Genomic DNA, 21,438 nt, shown 5'->3' on the forward strand with positions numbered 1-21,438 from the left:
GATAGAAAAATGACTCTACGTGAATCCATGGTCACATCCCCCCATCCATCCCTCTTTCCCTCCCTCCCACATCAGCCTACTTTATTGAGGGTATGCTCACAAGGACCAGAATTGAGATTTAAGCAAAGTAACCTAACAGGCAGAAGGTGCTTGTGTCAAAACACGTGCTTGTGTCAAAACACACGCTTGCTCTATTGTCCTCGGAGCAAGTGCACCTGACTGATAGCTGGAGCTTAACAATTAGCCTCATGAGCAACCATGGGTTTTATTTACATTCCTGTGCAGAAGATTCATTCCTCATGTGAGGAACCCATGGCTGCCCAAATTAAGACCTTGAAAATAGCGAATATTTCCTTTGCCTTAAGTATCTTCAGTGTGTCATGAAAATTTGATGATTCAGGCCTTGTGTATATTTAGTGTATCATGACTATTAGATGTTCCTTGTGCTTTCCATTTCTTTCTTCTTATGTTCCTTATACAAATGCTCTACTCTATATATGTCTAATATGTCCCACAGGTTACTAACTTGTTCTCATTTAACATATTTTACAAATTTTGCCTGTCTTTGTATGCCACTTTCTTGGATTCTTAGTTTCATTTTTCTCCCTGTGTTAATTTCTCTGATTTTCTATAGCAGAATTGAATATTCTTAAATAACTCAGCAAAAATACATTATAAATAAGTTATAGTTTGGATATGTAGTATTCCCCAGAGACTCATGTGTTGGAGGCTTGGTCACCCACAGTGTACAGAGGTGGGGCTTTTAGGAAATGATTGCATCATGAGGGCTGTACCTTCACCAGTGATTTAATTCACTTTTTGAATTAATAATTTGAATGGACTATTGGAACATGGTAGAAACTATACAGGGTATGGCTTAGTTGAAGGGAGTGAGTCAAGAGTATGTCCCCAAGGACTCACTTCTTTGCTTTCCAGCTGCCTTCAAGTGAACATAATTCTTCTGCCACAGTCTTCTACCTTGACTTCTGTCTTGCCTCAGGCCCATAGCAATGGAGCTGGCAGAACATGGACTAAAACTGTTAAGCCAAAATAAATCTTTTCTCTTATAAGGTGTTTATGTCAGTCATTTTGGTCACAGCAACAAAAAGCTAACACAAATACATGTGTAATGTGGTTAAATAAATGCTTGAGAAGAGTTCAAGATTTTCTTAACTATGACATAGATGTAAAGGGATGCTTTCAGGATGGGGTACATAGACCTTTAATTATATGAATAATGTATTATTCTTTTTGTTTGGGGTTTTTATTATATTATTTCTTACTATAAATGGTGGATATGTATTTATATTATTCTTTATAAGTTTTGTCACCAGAAAATTTTCAAATTAAATTTAAGTTTGAAATTATAAATGTAGTACCTGGAATCTTATATGTAATATATATATATGATTATTTATAAACCCTATTCTTTTTTTTAGGGGGGGGTACTGGGGATTGAACCCAGGGGCACTCAACCATTGAGCCAAAATAAAATATTTTGTATTTTATTTAGGGACATGGTCTCACTGCATTGTTTAGTACCTTGCTTTTGCTGAGGCTGGCTTTGAACTCAAGACCCTCCTGACTCAGCCTTCTGAGATGTTGGGATTACAGGGATGCGCCACTGTGCCCAGCATATTTATAAACCCTTTTCTGAATGCCAAATTAACTTTAAAACACATCGGTTATGTTCTTTAATATATAATCAATACAAAATTAGTAAAGTATTAATATAGATATTTCAACACACAAATCTCATAAAGCCACTTGATAATATAACTGGTCTCTGACATTGTCTAAGTATTGTTTCTTGGATCAAAAAGGACTTTGCTATATTGTCAACATAGAAAGCTCAATCAAAAATTCAACATGACTATTTCAAAGTCAATGTGATCCTGTAAGTCCTATTCCACACAACTAGCAGAAAGAAGTTAGGTTGTTTGATAGGTCAGCTAGTTTCTAATATACCTCATCTGGTTGAATATGTAAGCATCAGAAGACACTGCTGCCTCCTCATCTAGAACTCTGAAGCTCTGGTCCAACATCATCAAAAGAATGAAATGCAAGCCCATTATATCTTAAAAATTCTTGAAATTTTTGTAGCTGATGCTCATGCTTGGCTTCCTGAAACATTAAATAAATAATATTATCATTTCTTAGTCAACTCTGAGTTTATATGGAGAGTAACATAAGATGGTTGAATTATTTTAGGGTAGCTTCCCCAAGAGGTTGAAAGTTTCTAGGAAGCAGGGGCTGTCTTCATGGCTTTCAAGACTTCACTTGACCTTCAACTTTAACATTTAACAAAGGATATAGCAGCTACCCTATAGGTATTTGGTGAATTGTTTTTTGAGGAGATAGCAGGGTCAAAAGTACAACCAACAACCATGTGTGTACCATTCTGGACTAAAAACAGCTTCCATTATTTGGATATTATTATCTGATTACTTCTGGTTCTTAATTATAGTTCAGATTCTTGGATATATACACTCGATGAAAGGATTATGACTGTGTCGTGTGGTCAGAAACCTTGTGGAGTCACTGTCTTAGGAAAGAACTTTCCTTGCACATAAGAGAAGGGAATTTAGGATTAGGGTAGGAAGCTGCCCAATCCCGGAAGCTAGAAGCACAAGTCAGGAAGCCAGGAACCTTGCTCTTTCTGCTTCCTATAGTTTCTCAGTAGATTTATTTTTCTTTCCCTTTTTCACTGCCTGCAAGATCTGCAGAGGTGTTTTCATTGCCCCAGGGCACACAACCCCAAACACTGTCAATCCGCAGCTTGGAGTATGTATCACCAGGACAGACTGAAATAAGCATTTCCTATTTACCATCTTCCCGTAGAGATTCAGATGGCACAGTTTAGGCCAAGGGATACTCTTCACTCAATAGTGTAACAGACTGAAGTAGAATAGCAGGCCTTCCAGAACGGACTGTATCTTTTCTAAGGGAAAACGTATGTCGCATGCACTGCTAATTTAAAGCCCTTATACTGTTGGGCTCTACATTCTCACAAGTTTCGGAGATTTTTTTCCTTGAAGGAAGACTAAGCCATATCGGGTGTCCTCCCTCAGGCTTATCTTATCTCTGGGCACCTGGAATCCTTCTCATTGACCTCTGCTTCTAGAGGAGGACTCTGAACAGATGCCCCAGCAGATCAGACTGATAGCTGGTCCCAATGTCCTCTCCAAGCCGTTCTGGATGGTAAAGCATTAAGAGTCTAAAAACTGGTAAACAATCTGCAGAAATTCGGAATACAAGGAGGCAATCCAGAATCACTCAGCTCTAAAACATTGCGGTTCTATCATCAGGAACACGAGGCGGCACCATGGACCCAGAGGCAACTGCGCAGCTGCCAGGAGAGCAGCTGGTGGGGCTCTTGAGGGCTGCTGGCTGCCGGGAGGCTCTGGAAGGCGGCGGAGGAAGAGCGCGGCGCGGGCGGGGGCGGCACGGCCCTGCTCCCGCAGTCTGTTGCGCTCTGCTTATTAGCTTGGCACACAAATTGAAACATGTACGTCTAAATCTATTTCTGGCTTTTAAATGTGTGAAGGAAACACATAACTTTATTATATTTTATTTTTGTAAAGTTAAAGGCAGAGACAGATGCCCCTAAAGCGTATGCATTCTCTAAGAAGTTCCTATTTGGTGGTGCATCTTGGAAGCAAAAATCAAGGACAAATAGGTCATCTCCTCTGTCTTCCGGAGGAATCTTGGTGCTAGAAAAAAAAAAAAAATGCACTGGTAACTACTGGAGAGGAGCGTAATAGCATCAAGAAAGATGTCAAAAAAAAAAAAAAAAAAAAAGAAAGAAAGAAAAAGAAACTTTGAGAGGATAAACAACGAAGTAAGAGTTGATGTAATATTATTATTATTTGTTAAATGCTAAAAGTATAGCAGATATAAATAGACATTTAAAATTTAGCTAAGAAACCTGTGAACATGTGTAGAATTACCTCACCAGAGATGTTTGGAAATCTTTACAGCATAATATCTTTCTGTGAAGGGTCCGTCAATAAATTAGGAATTTAAAAATCTGGAAAAATACACATTACCAATCCAACAAATATGTTTCTGAGAGGGGTTGTTATGATAAATTTAACTTGAGCTGTGAGTGTGCCAAAGAAAAAAATCTTATAAAACAAAATATTATGACATTCATTTATTCAAAAAAATATTTCTGAGCACATGCTATGTGCCAGGCACTGTGCTAAGTAGGGGGAATATACTGGTTAAAATGAAACAAATGAGTACTGTCCCTGCAATGCTTGTCCTTGTCCAACTGGAGCAGGGAAAATATCATAATCACCAGATTAAGCAGATAATATATTGGGTCTACAAGATTGGTTAGTCCAAACATTCATTTTACATTGAAGGAACTGAGGCCCCACATATTGTATAGACGAAGCTGTCTGTGCTCTTGGCTGATTTTTGATCTCTGAAGGAAATAGTATAGTATTTTTTTTTGTCTTATACTTTCTTTTAAAATTCTCAAACTGTATGACATAATAAATGTAGACACTAATTTATTTCAAAATTCTTTTTATAGGCTTTCAGTATTTCTGTGCTTTTCTGGAAATGAAACAGGAAATCAAAACTTTTTCAAAAGCTGGGGTTCAGTTTTCAATATCTAATCCAGTTTTTCTCAGGAAGTGTTAAGCCATGTGATTCCTATTACCATCAAAAACAGTCGTATTGTGTGATACTGACCATCTGTTTAAGATATGGCAGACACACTTGGGAAAATCCAGAATAATGGAAACTCAAAACTATTATTTGTTAGGGAGTTTATCAGTACAAGAAGAAGCCACTTTGGTCAGATGTGGATGAGGCATTATTAGATGGACCATCTGGGTTTCACGCCTACCTGGGCTCTCCATGGCTCATGTGATAACTGTGTGTCCCTTAGTTGTCTGACCTGCAGTTGTACTTCACTGTTAGCACAGTGCCTGCCACCCACAAGGATGTTGTGACAATCGCTGAAGTAAATGCTGTAAAGCATTGTGAGCAATTCAAAAGGAGGGTTGCTGCCTAACTACCCAAAATCATTATACACCTACGGGTACAGCTTTTCTTTCTTTTTTTCTTTTTTTTTTTGACACTATTAATATGGCAATATAAAAGGGCATTCCTCAGGGTTCATTTAATTTTATATGTGTTTTATTCCATTTATTATTCATTTTAACTTTAAATGAATATTTCCAAGATGTTAACCTGGCACTAAAGGGAACCCATCATTAGTTTGATATGTCATTACCATGGGTTGCATGTGCCCACCCCTAGATGCATATGTTAAATCCTAAACCCCCAATGTGGTGAAGTCTTTGGGAGATGATTAACTCATGAGGGCAAAGCCTTTATGAATGGGATTAGTCCCTTATAAAGGAGGCCCCAGGAGCTCTCTTACCCATTTCCACTGTGTAAGGACACAGAGAGAAAGAAGACTTCTCAGTCGAAGTCCAAGATCAAGGCACAAAAATATTCAAAGTTCTCATAGTTCTGGAACTATGAGAAATAAATATTTGCATATTTATGCATACCTGATAGCATTAAAACAACCAGTTATGGCAATTGTGTGCTAAACCATCCTAGATAAGTTTCTGTTGGCTCTGTTACTTTTTCTTTTCTTCCTTCTTTTTTACTTTTTAAAATAATGACTTATTGAGATATAATTCACAAAGAAGTTCACCCTTTCAAAGTGTGCAACTTAATGATTTTAGCTTCCTCACAAAGTTGTACAACTATCAGCATTAATTTCAGAACATTTATGAGTGAATTATATCTTATTGTATAGATATATCACATTGTGTTTGTTTATTCATCAATTGGTGAGCATTTGGATTGTTTCCACATTTTAATTACCATGAATTATATTGCTGTGAACATTGGTGAACAAGTGTTGTGTGTAACCATGTTTTCAGTTCTTCTGGGTGTTTAACTAGAATTACTACTACTAGACTATATGATAACTCAATTCTTAGCTTTTCATGGAACTGCCATACTGTTTCTCAAGTTGGTACATTCTTACCAACAAGGAATGAGGGTTTGTATTTCTCCACATCTTTGTCAACATTTGTTATCATCCATCTTTTTGATGATAGCCATTCTAGTGGATGTGACATAGTATTTCAACAGTTTTGGTTTGCATTTTTCTAATGACTAATGATGCTGAAGATCTTTTCATGTGATTATTATCCATTTGTATCATTTTGCAAGAAATGTCTGTTCAAGTTTTTTGCCCATTTTTTTATCTGAGTCATTTCTCTTTCACATATTTGAATTATTATGAATTCTTTACATATTCTCATGCAGTTCCTTTTTAGGGATGCTTGATTTACAAATATTTTATCCATTCTATAGTTCGTCTTTTTCACTTTCTTAATATTTTCTTTTTTGTTTCAGTGCTGAGGATTGAACCCAGGGTCCTGTGCGTACAAGGCAAGCCCTATGTCTCTAAGCTTCACCCTTGCCCTGTCTTTTCACTTTCTTGAAATGAAGCACAAAAATGTTTTAATGTTGATGGCGTCCAATTTTTGTTGTTGCCTGCATTTTGGTGTTATATGATTACCCAATCCAAGGCCACAAAAATTTGCTCTAACGTTTTCTTCCAAGAGGTTTATAATTTTAGCTCTTATATTTAGATCTTTGATTTGTGTAATTACTGTATAAGATACATAAACAGGATCAAGCTTCTTGCTTTTACATGCAAATATCTAGTTGTCTCAGCACTCTTTGCTAAGACCACTCTTTCTCCTTGAACTGTCTTGACTGGCCCCCTTGCAGAAAATCAGTTGGCCACAAATATGGGGGTTTGTATCTGGATTCTCAATTCTATTCCATTGATCTAAATGTTGTTACATATGCCACTACCAGATTGTCTCGATTATTGCAGCTTTGCAGAAAGTTTTGAAATTCCTATTTAAAAATCAAGCTGGAGGGGCTCGCCTAGCATGTGCAGGGCGCTGGGTTCCATCCTCAGCACCACATAAAAATAAAATAAAGATGTTGTGTCCACCGAAAACTAAAAAATAAATATTAAAAAATTCTCTCTCTCTCTCTTAAAAAAATCATAAAATGTTAAAAATGGGGGGGGGGAGTGTGACTTTAATAAAAAATCAAGCTGGAATTCCATTGCATTGCATTTGCATCTATAGATCAATCTGGAGAGTACTCCTATCTTAACAATTTTAAATCTCCCAGTCCACAAACATGGGGTGTCGCTTCATTTATTTTTATTTTTATGTTAATTATTTTAATTAGATATATATGACAGCAGAATGTATTTTGATTCATTGTACACAATTGCAGCACAACTTTTCATTTCTCTGGTTGTACACGATGTAGCATTGCACCATATATGCAATCATACAAGTACCTAGGGTAATAATGTCCATTTCATTCCACTGTCTTTCCTGCCCCCATAAACCCTCCTCTCCCTGCCTCTCTGTCCCCGCTTTACCCAATCAAAGTTCCTCCATTTTTCCCATGGCCCGCCTACCATCATGGATCAGCATCCACTTATCAGAACATTCGGCCTTTAGTTTTGGGGAATTGGCTTACTTCACTTAGCATAATATTCTCCAACTTCATCCACTTACCTGCAAATGTCATAATTTTATTTTCTTTTAATGCTGAGTAATATTCCATTGTGTATATTTACCACAGTTTCTTTATTCATTAATCTTTCAAAGGGCATCTAGATTGCTTCCACAATTTAGCTATTATGAATTGAGCTATTACACTGATGTGGCTGTGTTACTATAGTATGCTGTTTTAAGTCCTTTGAATATAGACTGAAGAGTGAAGTAGCTGGATCAAGTGGTGGTTCCATTTCAAGTTTTCTGAGGAATCTTTATACTGCTTTCCAGAGTGGTTGAACCAATTTGTAGTCCCACCAGCAAGGTATAAGTGTGCCTTTTCCCCCATATCCTCGCCAACACTTATTGTTGTTTGTATTCTTGATAATTGCCATTCTAACTGGTGTGATATTTGCATTTATCTAATTACTAGAGGTGTTGAACATTTTTTCATATATTTGTTGATCGATTATATATCTTCTGCGAAGTGTCTGTTCAGCTCCTTAGCCCATTTATTGATTGGGTTGTTTGTTTTTATGGTGTTAAGTTTTTGAGTTCTTTAAATATCCTGGAGATTCTATCTGACATGCACATGGCAAAAATTTGCTCCCAAAATGTAGATTCTCTCTTCACATCATTGTTTCTTTTGCTGAGAAGTAGCTTTTTAGTTTGAATTCATCTAATTTATTCTTGATTTTATTTTTTGTGATTTAGGAATCTTGTTAAGGAAGTTGGGACCTAATCTGATGTGATACATTTGGGCCTACCTTTTCCTCCATTAGACGCAGGGTCTCTGGTCTAATTCCGAGGTCCTTGATCCACTTTGAGTTGAGTTTTGTGCATGGTGAGAGATAGGGATTTGGTTTGATTTTGCTGCATATGGCTTTCCAGTTTTCCCAGTACCATTTGTTGAATAGACTATCTTTTCTCCAATGTATGTTTTTGGCTCTTTTGTCCAGTATGAGATAACTGTATTTATGTGGGTTTTTCTCTGGGTCTTCTATCCTATACCATTGGTCTAATGTCTATTTTGGTGCTAATACCATGCTGTTTTTGTTACTGTAGTTTTATAGTATAGTTTAAGGCCTGGTATTGTGATGCCTCCTGCTTCTCTCTTCTTATTAAGGATTGCTTTGACTATTCTGGGTCTCTTATTCTTCTAAATAAATTTATGATAGCTTTTTCTGTTTCTATAAGGAATGACTTTGGGATTTTAATTGGAATCACATTGAATCTGTATAGCACTTTGGGTAGTATGGCCATTTGGGGAGTATTAATTTTGCCTATCTGCTGAGAGCCACGGCTGAGTCTGTATGGCCCCTGGCATTTTGCCAACAGTATTGATTGACAGGCGCCTCTGCCTGTCCGCCTCTGCCGCAACTTTTGAGTTCTCGCACTATTTTGGAGTTCTCGTGGGGATTTCCGGGGATTCCCCGAGAGTTCCCATTGGTTGGGGAAGTGCAGGAGGAGGGATTTCCGGGAGAGATAGTTCCGGCTGGGGGTTCCTGGACAAGCCTCGTGGCGCGTTCGGGAGGATTCCCCAGGAGCTGTGTGAAGTGTTTTCCTGCAGTTTAAAAATAAAGTTTGTTCCTGCTTCAGTGGCTCGTGATTTGTGCCCAGCCAGACTGCGGCACCTATCCAAGAACATGGGAGATATTTCCATCTTCTAAGGTCTTCTTCAATTTCTTTCCTTTTTTTTAAATTTATTTTTTATTTATATATAATAGCGGAATGTATTACAATTCTTATTACATATATAGAGCTCAATTTTTCATATCTCTGGTTGTATACATAGTACATTCATGCCAATTTGTGTCCTCATACATGTACTTTGGATAATAATGATCATCACATTCAACCATCATTAATTACCTCATGCCCCCTCCCTTCCCCTCCAACCCCTCTGCCCTATCTAGAGTTCATCTATTCCTCCCATGCTCCCCCTCCCTATCCCACTATGAATCAGCTTCCTTATGTCAAAGAAAACATTCAACATTTGGTTTTTTGGGATTGGCTATCTTCACTTAGCATTATCTTCTCTAACTCCATCCATTTACCTGAAAATGCCATGATTTTATTCTCTTTTATTGTTCAGTAATATTCCATTGTGTATATATGCCACATTTTTTTATCCATTCATCTATTGAAGGGCATCTAGGTTGGTTCCACAGTTTAGCTATTGTGAATTATGCTGCTATAAACATTGATATGGCTGTGTCCCTGTAGTATGCTCTTTTTAAGTCCTTTGGGAATAGACAGAGGAGAGGGATTGCTTGTTCAATTTCTTTCTTTAGTGTTCTGTAGTTTTCATCATAGAGGTCTTTCACTTCTTTTGTTAAATTGATTCCATTTGTTTGTTTGTTTGAGGCTATTGTGAATGAGGTACTTTTCCTAATTTCTCTTTCAGAGGATTTATCACTGATGTATAGAAATTCATTTGATTTATGAGTATTGATTTTATATCCTGCTACTTTGCTGAATTCATTTTTTAATTCTGGAAGTTTTCTGGGGGAACTTTTTGGATCCTCTAAGTATAGAATCATATCATCAGCAAATAATGATAGTTTGAATTGTTCTTTTCCTATTTGTATCCCTTTAATTTCTTTTGTCTAATTACTCTGGCTAGAGTTTCAAGGGGTATGTTGAATAGAAGAAGTGGTGAAAGAAGGCATCCCTGTCTTGTTCCAGTTTTTAGAGGGAATGCTTCCAATTTTTCTCCATGTAGAATGATGTTGGCCTTGGGTTTAGCATAGATAGCTTTTACAATGTTGAGGTATGTTCCTACTGTACCTAGTTTTTCTAGTAGTTTGAACATGAAAGGGTGCTATATTTTGTCAAATGCTTTCTCTGCATCAATTGATATAATCATATGATTCTTTTAAGTCTATTGATGCGATGAATTATATTTACTGATTTTCGTATGTTGAGCTAAACTTGTATCCCTGTTTTCATTTATTTTGATCTTTATCTTTTTCAATGGTGTTTTGTAGTCTCAGTGTATGAATGTGCCACAGTCCGGCTGCAGCAAACTAACGGGGGGTGACGAATAACTTGTGTATGTTGATACAGCAGGAGTGGAAGCCGTTTATTCCAGGACAGGAGCAGTATTTATACATTCCACACAGCTTATCTAATTAGCATAAACTAGATACATCAGTCAACCAATCAGGAATCTCCACACTTAATGGCTTGCTTTTGTTACTTCTCAAACCACTCCCTCTGGCATTTTGCCAGGCACCATCCAGACTTGTTTACGAACTCTAACATTCCCCTGGCAAAATGCCAGGTGTTATTTTGACTTGTTTACAGACTCCAACATGAATGGAAGCATTTATTTTGTTAAATTTATTACTATTTTATTCTTTTTGATGCTATTATTTTTCTCCCAGGGCTGAGGACCGAACTCAGGGCCTTCCACATGCTAGGCAAGTACTCTGCCAGTGAGCTAAATCCCCAAACTCCTTTTTGATGCTATTTTAAATGAAAGTTTTTACCTTTCATTTTCACATTGTTCATTGCTAAAGTATAAAAATATATTGATATTTGTATATTGATCTTGTGTCCTACAAACTTTCTAAATTTAGTTGTTCCCAGTAGTTTTTTAAATAGATTATTTAGTGTTTTCTCTACATAAAAGACAATTAAGCTACAAATAAAGATAGTTTTATTTTTTTTTCTCATTAGTGTGGATGCTTTTATTTTTTCTATTGCCTGAGTATCCAGATCTCCAGTACAGTATTAACTAGAAGAGGCAAGAAGTGACCTCTCTGGTTTTTTTTTTTTTTTCTTGATAAGGAGGAAAATCCAGTCTTTCACCATTGTGTATGATATTAGTTTGAGGTTTTTGTAGATGAACTTTATCAGTTCAGGAAATTCCCCTGAGTATTTCTCTTGAAATAGCTTTGGTGGACAGAGCTGTAGTGTCAAAATGAATGATTTGTGAAAGTTCTTTTAGGACTTCATGTCCTTTCCATTATTTATAATAAGGTTGGAAACACTGCCCACTAAACACAGGTGTGTGTGTTCTTTCCCCCCACGCCCAGAAAAGACTGGATGTTACAGAAGAAACTCTTTTTTCTCTCTTTTCCTCTCTCCCAAGTATTTTCCCTAATTGCTACCCATATGAAAGCAAACAGTCAATTGTGGTGGGTAAATATAATAGCTTCTTACCATTCTATCCTTATGCTTGTAGGATGCAGTACATTTGTGCATGAATTTCTATCATACATATGCCATGGGTGTTATGTAAAATAAGCTGCAGGAAGTCAGGAAAGTTGTCAACTCCAGAAAAAGTACCTCAACAAACTTCTAAAAGGAAAAGACATTTATCAAATTCAACCAAGAATTTAGTTCCCAGAAGAATTGGCATATTAGGATTTGGTCGGCATTCTTGAAAAAGAATTACTGATTTGATGATGATTAAATACACTAATATACTGCCAGATGCTAAGTGGTACCTTTAAGAAGCTGAGACCCAAAAGCCAATGAAGACTGGCCAACCAGGTTAAAAAAAAAAAAAAAAAAGTCCCAGCCAAGGAAAACACAGCATGGTAGAGTTAACTGAATGGCGTTGGTGACTGTTTTCTGACTTGTTGTTGCCTGGTAGCTTGCCATTTTCCCCAGTGGACTATATTCATCTCCCACTCTCAACTTCTAGCACTTCTTTGCTTTTAGCTTTATGTAAAGGCTAAGGATCAATAATTACTGCCCTTGGCTTCCCCATGAATCTCTCCCTTAGATGGCAGAATAAAAACACTACATGTCCCCTGTTTTCTGGAACTGACCCTGCACACACCCCAGGTTTGACTCAGTCTTGCATTATTTGTGTATGGCAATCACAATATGAAAAGCAAACTATAATGTTTTAAAAAATCTTTTAAAAAAACATCTCATGTGATTTTTAAAGCCAAGTAATAAATGGGTTGCTGTGAGTCTTAATAGTTCCCCTCTTTGACTTGAAAACTAGATTTACTACTTATTATAGAAAAAAATTATTCTTGGTTTACTTTCATTCCCCCAACTCTAATATTTCAGGCAAGAATTTTCAGGGAAAAAAGGAACTTTAGAAGAACAAAGGATTTTCCTCCATTTCTGGTGAAACTGTAACCCAATAACACAGTAAGGAAAAGTTAGATAATTAGGAATTATCTCCTTTGCCCCAAAATGATATAATCTATTCCTAACTACTAATGACTGGTAGAAGGGAGGAGAGAAGGGATAGGAAAACAGGAAGAATTGGGATACACTGACAAACAATGCTATACTTTGTCAGGTCTTTGAGTGATTTTCATCAAGTACCATTGATCACTGATTGATATCAATATCTCCCTCACAGAGATATACTGTCCATCCTGGCCTGGAGAGTCCAGGAACCACTAGAAACAGAGGATAAGAGCTGAGGAGCTGCTTGGAACACTTGGCATAAAGGAAGAACTGAAAGCAAAGGGAGAGGATACTTGATGTGTAACTTGTCCTGTGCTAAACAATGAAGCAAAATAATCAAAAGGCAGGATGATTTTTACTAAGCCTTGATGAGATATCACACTGATAAGTTGTAAACAAAGTAGAGAACTTGCTCAGGTCTTGGGCTTCTGAGCTGGCTCTGTGGTGAGACAGCATATCCTCAGGGTTTCTCCTGTGACTCGCTAAGAATCCTAGGAGAGGAATTTTCCATTTTACTATTTGGTAATACAATTCACGTCCTAATTTTTGGGCAGTTTAAAGAATGGGCAGTAGCTAATGTCATGTAAAAGATGAAAAATGGAAACAATTAAGGAAATAATCACGAAACTCTAAAAGCCATTTCCAAGATTGAACCATAAAAACGTAGGCTAAATACTTAATAGCAATGATCAAGGAGAGGAGAATAAAGAAGACTTTACTGCAACCAAAAAGTCATTTCAGTTCTCACATGGGTGCCCTGAGAAAAATGAGGCTGTAACCCAAAGGAAATGTCAAGACTTGTTTCTTATTAAGTTATTTTTGAGGAAATTTGCGTTTGTGGGTTTATTCTGAGTAAATTTCCCCAGAGAAACATGTGAGGATGTAGAGTGTATAAATAGGGTCCACATGAGAAATTAAAATGACACCCAGAAATAAAATAGGGGTCAAATGGAAAGTCTGTGCAGGTGAACTGCTTTTTTAGTTCAATGAATCTTCCCAATCTCTCTGATAGAAAATCTGATTTAATTTGAGTCAGGGAAGGGAGTGGGATATGGTAGCATGGAGGTTGAAGGAAATTCTAATGTCCTTAAAACCATGGACTAGAGAGGGAAATGAAGAATATAAAATTCATCTTTTGTTCTTCCATCTGGATTGTCCTGAACCATTTCCAAACAGAAGATACTTTCTCAGGAATTTTTCTCGGGGGGGGGGGGGGGGGAGAAGATTACTCAGGCTCCAAATAGAGCCTGACTTCAGATGACTGACATAAAGGCCTTGGGAAGACCCTTAGATAATGGACTTTAATTAAAACTGAGGAGTAGTGGGTTACCTAAGGTAGGAATAGAAGTGTCCATAAGTGCAATAATTTCAACATGTTAGGAAAATTAAAAATTCAATATTTTAGGAATACATATAACAAAATATAGTATACCATTAAGATTATCAGTAAGATTTTGCTTTTTCTTTTGAGGTACTGGGGATTAAACCCAACTCCTCCTCATGCTAGGCAAACACTCTACCACTAATCAACACCTCCAGCTCTTTTTATTTTTTTATTTGGCAAGAGGGTCTAGCTAAATTTCTCAGGTTGGCCTCAAACTTGAGGTCCTCTTCATTCAGCCTTCTAAATAGCTGAGATTATAAGTATGGACCACCACACCTGACTAACAAGAAATTTTTATCAAAAACTAGTCTTAGGGTTTAGGGTCAAGAACTCAGCACATGGATTCTGTATCTGTGAGCTCTAAGGGGAAGCAAGAGGTATCCAAAAATAGTTTCCTTCTATTGAAGAGGATACACTGCAGTGATCATTTCCGCTGATATTGTGGGGTTGTGTTAAGAGCTCCATGTTATGTGAGCCACAATTTATTCAGCTCATTATTTATTATGTAAGAGTATATTGTTCCAATCAACTCAAGAGAGAATTTAAATGGTTTTAACCATTTAAGTTTTAACACATTTTATTACATACTGAATTATTATACTGCACGGTAATTAAACATGAATATTACACTTATTTTTTTTTCATTTCATTTTGTCATTTCTTGAACATTTAAAACCAAGGTCAGTTTATGTTCCTGATGCCAAGTACCTTTTAACCATCTATATTAGTCTGTTTTCTGTTACCGTAACAAAATACTATAGGCTGGGTATTTAAAAAGAAAAGAAGTTTATTTAACTCACAGTTTTAGAGGCTGAAAATCCAAAGAGCACAGCACCAATTCTGGTGAGGGCCTCTAGCTACATCATCTTGGAAGAGGGTATCATAATGGCAAGAGCACTAGCAAGAGTAAAAGGTAATTAGGCAAGACAGGAAGGCAAAAGAGGGAGCACAGCCAGTCTGGTTAATTTTAAGCAACTGTTCAAACTTACCAAAGGGTACTATGAGAACTGCTTTAATCTATTCAGAGGAGAGTTGCCTCAGTGATATTCCACTACTAAGCTCAACAGCTTAAAGTCCTCTCTCCTCTATACCACCGCACAGAGGACCAAGGCTCCAACACATGAACTGCTGGGAGACAGACCACATCCAAACAATATCATTATTATCCTTTTTTCCCCATAACTTTTTAGTCATCTATGTGATTCAATTTCTTACCCTCAGTACCTGAGCCTATGCCCTAGAGATGGGGATTTCTGTGTATTTTATCCCAACACATCTCTGCTCTTCCCTCATCCCATTCATTCTTGAAGATTTGAGCCAGCTGCATTTTTGCCCCCATTCCTGCTACTTATGAATTAGGCAAGGAAAGGCTTAACATGGCAGGAATCCTGGGGCATAAAATAAAATTGCAGACATCAACAGAAGGGCAACAGTAACATTACAATGTTGTAGATGGGAAAGAAAAAGATCAGAAATGGCAAATGGAAGGTGACAAGGGAAGTGGGATTCCCATAATTTAGATTCCTCTGTAAATTGTATTGGAGTACCAATGGCATGCTCTCTCTACAAGAGCAAACAAGCAAGAGGAGATGTGAAACAATAAGAAATATACAACTAGTCTGTGCATTCGCCCTGCCCTGTTTCCTAGCACACAGCTCCTAACCCCCTTGGAATTTCCTAAGCAATAAGTGTCTTTTTGCTTGCTCATGAAATAACTGATGACTAGGAGTTCCTGGATACACTCTAAATGGGGGCTGGTTACCTGGGGAACCAACAGTGTGATTAGAGGGTTGAAACTTTCATCCCCACCCGCTGACCCTCAAAGAGGGGAGAGGTTTGGGGCTGAAGGTTGAGTTAATCACTGAGGGACAATGGTTTACTCAATCATGACAATGTAATGAAGCCTCCACAAAAACCCAAAGAGGGTTTGGAGAGGTCCAGGTTGCTAGGAAGTGCTAAGAGGGTGGCAGAACTCAAAACGGGAATGGAAAGTCCGTGCCCCTCCTCCATACTGCCCTAGTCATCTCTTCCAAACGGCTTTTCATCTGTATCTTTTGTAACATACTTGATAATAAACTGTTAAACATAACAAATAATAAACTTCTAAACTTGTAAACAAATTTCCCTGTGTTCTGTGAGGCATTCTAGCAAATGATCAAACCTGAGGAGGGGGTTTCAGGAACTTCTAATTTATAGCTGGTCAGTCAGAGGCAAGATTGGAATCTGAGCTTATGATTGGCATCTGAAATTGAGGAAAGTCTTGTGGAACTGAGCCCTTGACCTGTAGAATCCACACTAACTTTGGTTAGTGTCAGAATAGAGTTAAATTATAGGACTCCCAGTTGGTGTTAGAGAATTGGTCAATGTGGGAAAAAAACCATATACATTTTGATGACCTGAAGTGTTCTGTGTTGAGAGTATAGCAGGAGAAAACACTTGGTTTATTTTCCTGTTATGCAGGGGACCTCTTTGTAACTGTAATAGTTGCAAAGATCACCAAGACCCGCTCTGGGAATGAAAACGTTATTCTCTCCAGTTACAGCACTCAGCTGTCAGTCTTCTTAAGAATTGTCTGGGGCTGGGGTTGTGGCTCAGCAGTAGAGCACCCGACTAGCACGGGTGAGGCCCTGGGTTCGATCCTCAGCATGACATAAAAATAAATAAAATAAAGGTATTATGTCCACCTGCAACTAAAAAATAAATATTAAAAAAAATTATCTGGGCTCAGGAGAACTGAACTGCCTGGCCCTTGACCACCCTCTTTCTTGTAGCATCTTACATCCAATGACTAGTCAAATATAAAGACCAGCTCCTTCACCCCAACAAGGGACATATCTGAAAATCCACCTCATCTTCAGAGTTCACTGTGGAGTCAGCTGAGGCTTTCTTTGAGCCTAGCTCCTCCCTCTATCTATGCTTTCTTCCCTTCCCTTCAACAGGTGGTGAAGCCAGGGGTACTCCCCAAGACCTGTATACCAGCCTCCATTCCAGAGTCTGCCTCCTGGGGCCCCATCCTGTGGGACTGAGTGTGCATGTCTATAAAACAGACCATGAGCACAGCAGCAAATGAAAAATAGATGGATTGGGCTTCAAAAGGTAAACCTTCACACATCAAAGGACATTATCAGCAGAGTGAAAAGGCAACCTGTGGAATGGAAGAAAATATTTACAAGCCATATATCTAATAAGGGATTAAAATCCAGAATATATAAAGAACTTCTACATCTCAGTGGTCAAAAAATCAAAACATGGGCAAAGGGTTTAAATAGACATTTGTCCAAATAAGATATACAGATGCCAGTAAACCCATAGAAAATGCTAACATCACTAATTATTAGGGAAATGCAATTCAAAATCACAAGAGATGCCACTTCATTCCCATTGGGATGGCCAGAAAATAAATGTTGGTGAAGATGTAGAGAAATTGGAACTCTAATGCATTGCTGATAAGAATGTAAATGGTACTGCTACTGTGGAAACCAAAAAAGCTTCCAAAGTAAGTCTAATATACAGCTAATATTGACAACTGCTATAATTAAACCCATGAAGTCCCACTAACCCAGATTTGCCTGCAAAGGTACTCAGTGTAATCATGGACCTTTAGAATTACAAGGAAACTGAAAGCACATCTGGTCCACAAACAGAATACAATTTTAGTGTATAACACAGCAATTTCACTTCTGAGCATATTCTCCAAATAATTTAAAACAGGGACTCAGATATCTGTGCACCAATTTTACAACAAAATAATTCGCTGTAGCCAAAAGATGGGAACAGATCAAATACCATCAATAGATGAGGGGTAAACAACATGTGGTATGTACATACAATGGAATATTATTCAGCCTTAGAAAGGAAGGAAATTCTGACACATCCTACAACATGGATGAACATTGAGGGCATTAGGCTAAGTGAAATAACCAATCACAAAAGGCAAATACTGTGTGATTCTACTTGTATGAGGAACCTAGATAAGTCAAATTCATAGAGACATGAATTGGAATGGTATTTGCAAGGGGTTGGGGGAGGAAGGAATAGGGAATTAGTGTTCAGTGGGTACAGGGCTTTGGTTTGGGATAATGAAATTTCTGGAAATGGATGTTGCACAACAGTGTGTATAATTAATGCCTCTGAGCTGTGCACTTAAAAATGTGCACTTAAAGCTGTGCACTTAAATCTTAAAAACAGCGCTGAAGCTGTGGCTCAATGGTAGAGTGCCTGGCATGCGTGAGGCACTGGGTTTGATCCTCACATAAAAATAAAATAAAGGTATTGTGTGCACCTACAACTAAAAAAATGTATTTTTAAAAATGGTTAAAACAAAAAGTTTTTTGTATATTTTGCTTCAATAATAATTACTTAACTAAAAAATACAAGAGTGGGGTACATACCTGTAATCCCAGCTTCTTGGGAGGCTAGGGGAAAAAGATGTTCAAGGCCAGCCTGCAAATTTAGCAAGACCCTGGGTCAAAATAAAATAAAAAGGATTGGGATGCAGTTCAGTAGTAGAGTGCCCCTGAGTTTAATCACCAACAGCAAAAAAAAAATAGCACCTAAGACCACATGTGCTTTCAGTTTCCTCATAATTCTAAAGGTCCATGATTACACTAAATACCTTTGCAGCCAAATCTGGGTTAGTGGGACTTCAGGGGTTTAATTATAGCAGTTGTCATTATTAGCTGTATATTAGAACTACTTTGGAAGCTTTTTTTTTTTTGAGTATGCCTTGACTACACGATAGTGATTCATATGTGATTGACTCTAAGCCTTGATACTTCTAAAAGCTGCTGGTGATACCAATATATAAACACAGTTAAGATTTACTGGGCTAGAAGAATACAGGCCATAGCTTCCCTGCTCACTTGCTATTATTGCCCCTGAGGATTTGGCCACCTGCTTATCTTTCTAGACTCATCTTTCTGACTCCTTCCTCCTACACACAGACAAACTATAACTGAACCACTTCTCTCCTGTCAAACCCTATCTGACTTCTGCCCCTTAGTTCATGTTTCCTCTGACGAGACCGCCTTCCTCAGACTGATGCCATCCTAGTGGACCCCTTCTTGGAAAACTTTCCCTCGGCATCCTCATGTGTGCCTCTGTTCTGAACTCTGGAAACATTTCATGTGACAGTCCCCATCCTGGGAACTTTGTGGATCTGCATACCTCACAGGGCAGCGAGCGAGTCTGCTTACCTGCTTTCCTAGTACAAGGTAGGAGCCAGGCACCAAGAAAATTGTTAATAGATATTTATCTAACAGATTTCTTTAATAAGAGATCGTTCATTCATAATGAAATAGCATTTTTAAAGAAAATGCTTTGGGAAGAATTAGCATGCCTGTATAAACAAGGCGGTTTTTAAAAACCATTCACTGAACCATTATTATGTTTCATGGATTGTATTAGTGCTTTACTTGGAGTTTCTTATTGAATCTCCACAGCAACCCTAGGAGCAGATAGCATTAGCTCCATGTTAGAAGAGAAAATATTCAGTCAGGTAAAGAACCTATCTGGGATCCCAGCTAGTGTGCAGCAGAGCTGGGAATTTCTTTGGAGATATAAGTGATGGTTCCTAATATGGGGAAAGGGACAGAGCAAACATGTTAGAGATCAGTAAGAATCTAAAAGGAGGTGAGAGGCTCTTGTTACTGATAGGAAAAAAGGAGAGCCACAGACAGAAAAGACAAACTTTGACATTTTCCATATTTTGCTCAGCCTTCAGATTAATTGAGTAGTTATTTAAATCACAAACACAAGACTGGAAGGTGGGCACTATGAAATTTATTCCTCAGATAAATTCAACTAAATTCAATCCAACAATATTTATTGAAGTCCTATGGTTTCCAGAAACAGTGCAAGACATTAATGCCACACACAGATGACACAAGATCTTTGCCAACAGAGCTCTCACTCCAGTGGGGGGGATGAGAGGTGCACTATCAACAGATATGCCATGTAAAATGGTATATTTCTTTTTTCTTGCAGTTCTGGGTGTTGAACCCAAGGCCTTGTATGTACTCTGCCACTGAGCTATATCATCATTCCAATGGTATGTATTCTTATAATCAACGTATGTGTTAAGAATTATGGAAGTACAAAGAAACACAGTTTTCCAGAGAAACCAGGGAGGGTTTTACAGTAGAACTGGCATTTGAACTTGATGAATGAATAGAAGATCATGTGGAAAGTGAAAATGTAAAGTTTAGCAGTTGCAGAAGTATAACTAGTAGGTTAAAAACTAGCCATTGAGTCAGGATTATCGTGGCAGATATCTTAGTCTGTTTTGTACTTCTATAACAGAATCCCTAAGACTGAATAATTTATAAAGAATGGGGATTTATTTCTAATAGTTCTGAAAGTTGGGAAGTCCAGGGTTGAGGGTCATGTATCTGGTAAGGCCTTCTTCCTACATCATCCCATGGTTTAAGGTGGAAGGGCAAGAGCATTAGCACGTGGTGGTGGAGGAGGAGGAGGAGGAAGAGGGAATTTTTCCTTTTATCAGGAGCCCACTCTTGAGAAAACAGCATTAATCTGTTCAAAAGGGCAGAGCCCTCATGACCAAATCACTCCTGAAAGGTCCTCCCTGTCAACAATATTGCACTGGGGATTAAGTTTCAACACATGAACTTTTGGGGACACATTGAAGCCATAGCAATGGGGGAAGAGAGGCAGGAGAGGGGAAAAGAGAGAGAGATATCTTTCCCTGTATTTTCAGTTTTCCTTTTGTAAGAGTTCTCTTTGTTCTCTCATTCAAGTCTCCAAAGATTCTATGTCCACTGCATCACTTCGCCTCCCAGAAGTGCTTTAATGTTATCTGGCAGTCAGGCATTCATTAAAAAAAATCAACAATATGTTATTCTGCTGTCTCCCTAACCTGACATTGTGGAAACCTGGGAATCTTGATTTTTCTCACTTTTTTTCACTCCCTTTTCTCAATTGCTCAAGTTGTAAAGATTATTTTAAGACTATTAATTATAATTATCTAAATATTATTATTATATATAACCAAGAATCCCAGGTTTCTAGTTTAAACAACTAGGCAACTTGATTGAATTAACAAAACTAAGAACATAGAAGTTGGTTAACATTCAGTTGTTGTTTTTATTTTACTTTATTTTTTATTTGTTGTTATTTAATTAGTTTAATTAGTTATACATGAAAATAGAATACTTTTATGCACTTTGATATATCATACATAGATGGGATATAATTTCTCATTTTTCTGAGTATACATACAGTCGAATCATAGTGGTCATGCATATATACATAAATAATAATGTCTATTTCGTTATACTATCTTTCCTATCCCCACATCCCCTC

The 21,438-nt window shown here is 37.6% G+C and overlaps 1 protein-coding gene across 6 annotated transcripts in view; it reads left to right on the top strand.

Annotated features, from left to right (window-relative positions):
* Nemp2 (nuclear envelope integral membrane protein 2) overlaps positions 1-21,438 on the top strand; it is a 138,953-nt gene that overhangs the window by 11,392 nt on the left and 106,123 nt on the right. For 3 of the 6 annotated variants that reach the window (XM_071618978.1, XM_071618980.1, XM_071618979.1), the window contains exons 2-3: positions 17,058-17,214; positions 20,104-20,167. In XM_071618978.1, the coding sequence (XP_071475079.1) occupies positions 17,185-17,214; positions 20,104-20,167 (94 nt within the window). In that variant the 5' untranslated portion in view covers positions 17,058-17,184. Of the gene's footprint in view, positions 1-17,057; positions 17,215-19,120; positions 19,332-20,103; positions 20,168-21,438 lie in introns of all 6 variants that reach the window. The other 3 variants (XM_071618981.1, XM_071618983.1, XM_071618982.1) reach the window with 3 other exon arrangements.

The sequence above is a fragment of the Marmota flaviventris genome, chromosome 11 (genome assembly GCF_047511675.1).
Source record: "Marmota flaviventris isolate mMarFla1 chromosome 11, mMarFla1.hap1, whole genome shotgun sequence".
NCBI lineage: Eukaryota > Metazoa > Chordata > Mammalia > Rodentia > Sciuridae > Marmota > Marmota flaviventris.